The following is a 9038-nucleotide window of genomic DNA, read 5'->3' as shown; positions in this document are numbered from 1 at the left end:
TATTTATCACAAAATAATATAACCATTTTCTAATTACTACCATCGCTCAACTTGTTATTCCTTAAAAACATTTGTCCCTCTAGGAACATTTTTATCAGCTTTCATTTGTTTTTGTTTCAACTCGATGTTTTGATGTTTTAATTCCATCTTGACCAAGGGCGTTACATTGGGCATCATACTGCTCAAAATACCAGTGAACATTAACATAATATGCTGCAATATATTTTCGTAGAACGTACAATGACATTCGTTATACTTACCTCGAAAAATATCGCTACTATGAATCTAACGGATAATTCTAACCAAAACTGACCGGAAAGCTTGTATTGGTCTGGAGTACCCGGTGAATTTCTTTCTCCGCGATAGTAGCACATTTCAAGATCGCTGTGAGTGAAATTGCCTTTGAGGTCTTTCGGATCAAAAACTAGAAATATTTATGGGGTGGTTGCAGAAAGTACTTACATCCTACCTGAAAGTGTACTATTTATAAATCCTTTAAGCATGTAATCATGTTTCGCTCTGTATAGCTCTCGCTTGACAATATTACTCGTAAATGCTATTATGAAGGCCTGCAATGTACAATTAATATGAAATGTCAACAAAAAAAACGCTTACATTGCTAATTATACTCATGCTAGACATGGCTTTCAATAAATTAATCCACACATTCATGGATCCGGTACAGATGGGAACTGGTCGGCGACAGATTCGGACATACTTATGTGCATCAGTCCTTAGCTCCAGAATATTATTTATCAGTGCACAGAGTGGAGCTAAAGGGAAGGCGGCGGCAAAAAATGTAACAAACCCGTACTGCATGACTTAAAAAGTTGAAATGATAGAAATGATGAAAATCAACGAGTAAATACCAATTTCCATATATTCCCCGACAAGAAAATATCTCTCAACTTCCCGTAATTCGAAGTCTTGTTCCCACCGTGGCAAATCTTCATTTGTTGATTGCGAAATCCCCCATTTCAAGCGTTTTTTACATGCTCTGAAGTTATGGTGGTATTCAATTGTTTTTGCTACTGTAACTTACGGCATCATGGCAGAATAAATGTTTCCTACCAGACTCTTGAATAACATTACAAAAGCCAGTTGGATGCAAATGCCCATAATACATCCCGCCGGGTGACATATGTCTGCGTGAAAGTGCGTTAGTATCCACGAACCCTTCTCTCCCGGGTATGTGTACAACTTTCCCTAAAAGACGAACTTCGTTTGTTAAAACGTAAGAGTAAGCTAACTCACCTTTACGAAACTTATATAAACCATGGTCGCGTAGTTGTTGACGAATGAAAGCAAAAACCGCTTGTGAATGTATGACTTGTCAAATTGTTCTTGAGTTTTGGGATTTTCGTTTTCGGTGAGCCAAATGGAAATTTTTCCGTACCACTAAATGCACACGTGTAATTTCGGCGAAAATTTCATTTGGCAATAATGAACACTGCCTGTTACTCCAAGGATAAACGAAATGACATTGATTTTGTTATGCCAAGCTCTGTGTGTAGGTATAGGTTGCTCAGAAAAATATTACCCAAAAATTTGGAATGTCGACATTTATTAATGTTTCAAGTCCATAACTTTTGATTGAGACGTCCGATCGAAAAAGTACGAATTGTTTTGGATTCTACGCACCAAAATTAATAAGAAAAAGTGTTTTCCCGAGAAATTTTGGTGCAGTTGATTTTTTGTAAAAAAGGAAGGTTATTAACACTGCATTTTTTTGAGCCCGAAAAAAAAATTGTCTCAGATCGACCCGGAAAAAATTTTTTTTATAGAATGTGGCCTGTAGAATCCATAATTTCCAACAGTTCCAAGATTGGGCTTCTAGTTCAAAAGTTACAGCCCTTTGAATTTTCTTTCGAAATTGGTTTCTAGTCAGGGGCGGGCCAGGTGGAATTGCATAGGTTACGGGCCATTAAAGTATTAGTGTAGTAATGAAGGTGGCGGGGGGTAGCTCTGCGGTGCACCACAAAAACATTTTTTGCTTCATTTTAAGGTACTCCTTTTTCGGAAATCAATTACAATACAGTTTTTTTTTAAATTGCAGCTGATAATTAAAAGTAACAAAATATACAATCCAAACGAGGCGCGTCGCCTATCATTGTATTTCAGCACTTTCATGCTACGACAAAAAATGATAAATTCATTGTAAAACACTTCAATTAAAACAGAATTTTTAAATTTTTTAACAACCTAACATCAACCCCAATTAGAGAAACGTGTTAATATAATTTATTAATAGTGCAAGAAACTAAATACAGCACATACTTATAAATTTCTAACGGGCCATTATGACGTACAGACCAGGCGGCAATCGCCACCCGCCCCCCCCCGGGCCAGTCCGCCCCTGAATGTTTGTTTTTAGTCCAGGCTATATAATATTTTTGTATGAAAAAATTAGTTACCGGGCGAAACCGGGTTTTTCATAGAATTTGGGAAAAAATAATTAAAACAGCTGAATTTGTCCGCGGGTGAAATCACGGGGGTTGAAAGGGGTGGAAAGTGGTATTTTGCAAATTGTGGTAAAACTATTGATTTTAGACGAAAATGTTAAATGTAAAAGTTATAGAGATTAAAAAAATGAGCAACTTTTGTATCTGCACTATTTTCACATAACCTCCAATTTTCCTAGAAAAACCGGAAAAACTGTTTTTTTCGTTTTTTATTCTTATTTTTGCGAAAAAATGTCGGAGGGGTTTGAAATTTGGAGGTAACATAACCTGTTTTATGATAAAACAGAAGATAATTGTTTGGTCCCATAAAGTTGAACCGTTTCCAAGATCTCACGATTTCTGAAAAAATCACCTCTTTTTCAAGGGGATGAAAAATCTATTTTTTTTATCGTACAGAGGCGCGCGGGGTAGCAAAATTTTCGGGAAGACATATTTTAATAAACAAAAATAAAAAAATATTCCTATAGCAAAAATTCGAGAAGATCGACAAAAACCGGAAAAACAGTTTTAAGATATACACGGTTTTTGACATGATAAATCAACATGTTGGATGTTAATAAAGATTTTTTCGAAATCTGTCTTCTTCCTTCTCTTTAATGTTTCCCTAAATATTCTCTTTTGTTATCTTATGCTCAACTGTTTTAGTTAAAACATCTTTATTATTTCTTTTTTCTGCATTTTTACCGCAATAAAAGCAATTCGAAATAAAATCGAATTATGTATCTTGCTTCCTGATTCTTGAACAATTTATTTTTGTTCACTGACTTCTTTCTGATTGTTTTATAGCTGATGCAATTGCGTTGGGCCTATTGATAAACTGGCAAAATCTGCAATAAGAACGTTGGTTTTACCGGCCAAAAGCAAATGATTTGAGATGTCAAACCTGCAGGAATAAACTTTATGAGGATTTTATTCACAATTCCTGTAAATTAACGATCAACAGGCCCAGCTTATTCCCATCAGCTGTAAAACAGGCAGGAAGAAAAGTTAGTGAACAAAAACATATTGTTCAGGAAGCAAAAGAATTCGATTTTACTTAAAATTACTTTTATTGCGGTAAAAATGCAGAAAAAAGAAACAATAAAGTTGTTTTAATTAAGGCAGTTGGGCACTGGGAAACAAAAGAAAATATTTGAGCAACATTAAAGAGGGAGAGAAGACAGATTTCCAAAACTTTTTATTAGCGCGGATCCAACACGTTAATTTATTTGCAAAAAAAGCCTATTTACCTAGTATGTCAAAAACGGTGTATCTTAAAACTGTCCTCCCCGTTTTTGAAATTTTTTTATTGGAATAATATTTTTTATTTTTGATTATTAAAATGTAAGTCGTTACGAAAATTTTGCTACACCGCGCACCTCTGTACGATGAAAAAAATAGATTTTTCATCCCTTGAAAAAGAGGTGATTTTTTACAGAAATCGTGAGATCTTGGAAACGGTTCAACTTTATAGGCCCAAACAATTATCTTCTGTTTTATCATAAAACAGGCTATGTTCCCTCCAAATTTCAAACCCCTACGACATTTTTTCGCAAAAATAAGAATAAAAAACGAAAAAAACAGTTTTTCCGATTTTTCTAGGAAAATTGGAGGTTATGTGAAAATAGCGCAGATACAAAAGTTGCTCATTTTTTTAATCTCTATAATTTTCACATTTAACATTTTCGTCTAAAATCAATAGTTTTGCCACAATTCAGCTGTTTTAATTATTTCTATTCATTTCACCTGCCTGAAAAACCTGGTTTCACCCGGTAACTAATTTTTTTTGAAAATAAATCATTTTAGAGCTATTTAGCCTGGACTATTTGGTAAGCGACATAGTGATGGACTACGAAATAAGGGAGGACAAAATGTAAAATTGATTACCGCTAAATGTTTCTTAGAATAAACAGAATTTTATGTTTAAGATTTCTTAGCACTGGATTGGAGATCTTAAGAAAATTCCCATAGCCTTTCTCTTTGGAGATTTCATTTTGTTTTTTGATTATTAATAATATAATAAATACGTCGGGATGACGACCCCACCACCCATCACCTTTTGGCAACACAATCAGACATTAAAACAGTCAAATTCCCTAGTTTCCTCTTAAAAACATGTTCTAATGCTGTCATATAGTCTAAACTGCCCATCTCTGGCTATTTTTCTTGTAAAAAAAATTGGTGATTTTTTCAAAAACTTGAGCTTTATATAATCCACAGAATAAGTCTTACAACTAACAGTGTAATTGCACTGTGGAGGCATCAGCACCTCTGTTTTGTGTATCACAGAGGTTTGTATACTTACTTTGTTAAATACTTTCATGAACATAACACTTAAAAGCGATCCTGTGGTCATTGTAAAAAATGAGGTATTGTTCTTTAGGATCTTCACATTGCTGGCGTTTATTAAATCAGTTACCGTAAGCCTGTATATAATGGTACCGAAAATTGCAGTTAACACAATTAGCATCTGTAAAATTGTTTTCATTTATTTTTGGGCAAGGGGGGCTTTTGACTTCTTACCATTGCCAAGCAAACAATAACAGTGATAGCATTATTTTTTATAGTGACAAGGGTGGGGTTGCGAAGGATCTCTTGGCGCTGTTTACTGTTGGTTAATTTATTATGATCTTTAACAAAATTGGCACAAAGTTACCTTATATCTTCTACGTCTTCTTCATTTTGAATGTTCCAGTGGAGTGACAGTGTAGTATAATACCTTTTCCACTGATAAAGGAAGACAGTACCTGAAAAATTGTATCATTTTTTTTATATGTTAATCACAATTTACCCCAAAACGCCATACAGAAGGCAAAGACAACTGTTCCCGTATTATCAAATACGCACATTGCTTTCGCGTAACCACAATATTGTTTCAAATAAGTAAATTTCCAGTTATGTAAGGTGAAGTACGGTGGACAAATTTTGAGGTCACTACTACATAGTTCCTTACTAAAACTCTCTGCCATCATCTCCAAATCTTCATATTTTGCAGAATACCTACGTAATATTATAATTCCAATGGTGCGTTGTAAATATTCCATAAAATACACAAAGTATCCCAACGATGCTGGCATGAATTAACATTCTATTGTAAAATCCACAAAAAGCAAAGTAGACCGCCACTTCTGACCCAAAATACATTTTAATCAAATTCAACGGTTGCTCTTTGTACCACATACTCAAACGTGCCCAGAATTCTGCCAATAACTTCAATTAAATTAGTGTGCGTCAATTTATACAAATTTTACTACCTGCAGTTTGGTCAAGTGACCTTCTTCGGTCCATCTCCAATTACCAGCATGAAGAGGGTAGGCGGCTATGAAAATTTTTTTCTTAATCAACTTGGATATTCCGCACTCAAATTCATCGGGTCCAAATTGTGTGGTATTTAGTAGTTTATTTATGACGATCGCCCTTTCCATGGTGGAAATTCTGCTAGGTTTTTCCCCTTTCAAAGACTTACTAAAAGGCTGAATGGTATAGTGACATTAAGTCTGCGTTGAACATGTTACAGTGCTCTCGAAAACGTTATGCTGTTAGGGTTTGTTATGTCTGTTTTCATAATTTCATATTTTGTTGTAGATTCCACTTGGTAGTATAACGAGGTGCATGCAAGTGGTACACCTAAAGCTTCGGCATAGTTGGTCAGTAATTTTTTGGGTCCGTGCACTTTTACGAACATTAAGGTGTCGTCTTTCTAGGGACGCGGTACTTTTACTGAAAATAATAACAAATACGGTACGTACGATCCCTTCGGACATTTCAAAGTGTAAGCCTTTATTTTCCAAGTTCGATATGTAGGTTTTAATATACTCTTTCTCTTGCGCACTCACAGTTGAATGCTTATACACTAATATAAAATCAATTCTGCGCTTTCCGTCGGAGAAATATGTTTTAGAAAATGTACTCTCTACTTCAGTTAGTTGCATATTATTGCTTATTATTAATTGTCACATGTGACATATAGAAATGCGCCTAAATAATATAAATCATCATTTTCTTGCATGATCTAGTGTGTTGTGTTGAGTATGGTGTTCAGAAAAGTACATCATAAATTTTATCTTTGTCACTTGGTAGGAATCAGTTGAAAAAAGTGGATTTGTCTTTTTAAGTCGGTTACCATCTGCGTATATGACGTTCTAAACGTTATCAAGTTGTTTGCGCAAAATGCTATCATTTTTTTTTATTATTGAGATTCTAAAAAATTCTTTTTACGATAGTATTTTGTTTTTCTTAAAAACTCAATTCTTTCCCTATCAAAAAGCTAACTAAATTTTAATCTAGTAGCGCGCATGAATGTTTTATACTCGATGTTATTTTTGTCCAAATATCAAGTAGCGGTAGACACAAAAGAAACAATTAAACTTTATTTTGTAATAAACTTTATACTTAGACAAAAATAATATCGAGCGCTACTAGATTAAAATTTAGTTTGTTTCTTGATAGGGAAAGAATTGCGGGTTTTTAAGAAAAACAAAATATACTATCGAAAAAAAAATGTTTTTAAGATTTCAACAATAAAAAAATTGTCTTCCTGTTTTTATATCCCTCGATGTATTAATAAACAAAAGGCTACAAACCGATAATTTTGCTGTATTTCTGCTCTTAAGAGACAGAGTATCAGATGAAAAAATACATAATACATGAGGTATTATTTTAACACATATTTTGCTTTTACAACTTACTGTAGTGTAGGTATTGTTTTCATTGCCTACTACTTGATTTGTTCAAAAGTGCTATATATCTTGTTTTGTTATAAATGTTTATTAATGTACTATATAATAACAACTTATCAGTCGGTAGCGTATTTTTTCTCCTCATTTTTAGTGGGGGAGAGAACCATCTGTATATGGCTTTCTGCGATCTTAAGTGAAAACTCTGTATCTTCGTCACCCTCCATGTGGATTAAAATATAGCGACCTAACCGTGTTCTGACTCTTATATAGGACTTGGATGCCTGCCCCCTCCTACTTTCGCAAATATGACGTACGCCGGACTACTTTTTTTAATGCGAATTTAACAAATATAGACACAACGTGGGTATTATGGTGTATAAACAGAGGTACAATTTGTGTGCGCTTATCCTCTAATTTCAATAGATCTGCTTGAATGGCCCCGATCCAACAACACTTTCAAATGTGTCTTTACAGCACCTGTGCGAAGGTTAACTTCACTGCTACTTTTAATCAACACTGCAGCAATAGGGTCTTTGCAATCACATGACGAATGACTGCAACATGATGACTCACACTCACTGGGACTTTCCGAAGATGTTTCCGTTACACTCTCAGAACTCGACGTCTCACTACTAAGTTCTGAAGAATCCGATGAGGAATCACTTCGGGATGGTCGCCTTCTTGCGTTGTTTACTGTTACTCGAGCGCTCGTCGAAAGTTGTCCGTAGTAATAATTTGGAGCGTCAACCGAAGTAATTGGTCCAGCAGTAAAGTTCATCTGCGCCAAGTTAATTGATACCGGCAGCAGTTGGTCATAATAATAATTCTTCTGACCGACATCCTCTTTGAGTGGTCGCATCACAGTCGGCTTGTGTTTGAAGATAGTGTTGTAAATAGCTTCCTGTTGCTTTAGTGTGGAAAAATGGCAGATATTCTTTTCTTTGCATTTTTTACGCTTCACAGGCGTGAAAGATCTATCTTTCAAAAGACGATCCGTATACGTGCGAATTATGGTATCGTTTAATAATTTGTCTAAATGATTAATGCGTTTGTTTAGATCGTCTATGTTGGATAACATTGATGCATTTTTTTGAGATTTTGCGATTTTTTCGAGGAATTCGTTGAAATCAACGCGGTCTTCTTTGTCTTTGCTTGAGCTTTCGTCATTAATTACAGCCGAATGATAAACTACCGTTTGCTTTTGATTGTATCCAAAATTTGCATGTTTCATCTCACTGGCGGTTTTTAAGGAGTTCTGCTTTTCACAATTTTTCATAAAATTTTGATAATTTTTTCTTGCGCAATTCTTACAAGAATGGGATTTGAGGCGGTGTCCAACCTTTTGCACTTTGGAAATAGGTAATGGGGAGTAATTAGTTTTGTGCTCTTCTGTAATACTTTTGTGTCTATCACTCGTATAAGTTATATATTCAGATGACGAATGCAGACTCACTTGCAGATCCTTTTCAAACTCTGCGTTAGATACGGCTGCATCAGTCCACTTTTTATCCTCATAGAAAACCGGCTCTTCATAATCGTCGACTGTAGTACTCTCCTCGCCTTTTAAAATGGCTTGACCCTTATCCGAATTTTGATTTAGTAAAAGCAGCATGGGGGAGCGATTTTTATTCAAAACATTTTCCGCAATTGAAACGTGTAGTTTCTTCTTTGTACCGCATCTTTCGTTTCCACAGCAAACGATACCTATTAAACTTTGAGAGGGCTTCAAATTATATACTTCATAATTCAGGCGCAAAGGGCACAAGCTCTGTGAAGATTCATTTTGTTCTGGTGGAACATCACTAAATATGTTCAACAAGGAGAAACCTTTATTACTACGAGATTTTTGGTACGACACATTTTTCTTTGCTTCTAAACATCTTCGACTGTCGTTGCATTCAATCATTTTTCTCTTGGA

At 35.0% G+C, this 9038-nt stretch overlaps 1 protein-coding gene across 4 annotated transcripts; it reads right to left on the bottom strand.

Moving 5' to 3' along the window:
- Window positions 1-46: 46 nt before the first annotated feature.
- Window positions 47-6411, bottom strand: LOC116162990 (anoctamin-3-like). Of its 4 annotated transcripts, none has more exons than XM_031476803.1 (15): window positions 6191-6411; window positions 5957-6141; window positions 5693-5906; window positions 5446-5651; window positions 5233-5393; window positions 5098-5188; window positions 4965-5049; window positions 4747-4911; window positions 1255-1398; window positions 1043-1206; window positions 870-997; window positions 616-821; window positions 470-569; window positions 261-424; window positions 47-213 (listed from the first exon to the last, which is right to left on the bottom strand). In XM_031476803.1, the coding sequence occupies exons 1-15, from the start codon at window positions 6371-6373 to the stop codon at window positions 55-57; spliced, it is 2355 nt and encodes a 784-aa protein (XP_031332663.1). In that variant the 5' UTR covers window positions 6374-6411; the 3' UTR covers window positions 47-54. The 4 variants fall into 4 exon arrangements, with proteins under 4 accessions (XP_031332663.1, XP_031332665.1, XP_031332664.1 ...); XM_031476805.1 differs by having other exon boundaries at window positions 261-409; XM_031476804.1 differs by having other exon boundaries at window positions 5696-5906.
- Window positions 6412-9038: the final 2627 nt, after the last annotated feature.

This window comes from Photinus pyralis, unplaced genomic scaffold (genome assembly GCF_008802855.1).
Source record: "Photinus pyralis isolate 1611_PpyrPB1 unplaced genomic scaffold, Ppyr1.3 Ppyr1.4_LG2, whole genome shotgun sequence".
NCBI lineage: Eukaryota > Metazoa > Arthropoda > Insecta > Coleoptera > Lampyridae > Photinus > Photinus pyralis.
The sequence above is the reverse complement of the archived record's forward strand: the minus strand, read 5'-3'. Positions and strand labels throughout refer to the sequence as shown.

Coding starts and splice junctions, on each gene's coding strand:
- LOC116162990 (XM_031476803.1), bottom strand. CDS start 6,373: ATGCAACTAACTGAAGTAGAGAGTACATTTTCTAAAACATATTTCTCC. Junction 425..469: donor TATAAATAGTACACTTTCAG/GTAGGATGTAAG, acceptor AAATATTTCTAG/TTTTTGATCCGAAAGACCTC. Junction 214..260: donor TAGTAGCGATATTTTTCGAG/GTAAGTATAACG, acceptor AATATATTGCAG/CATATTATGTTAATGTTCAC.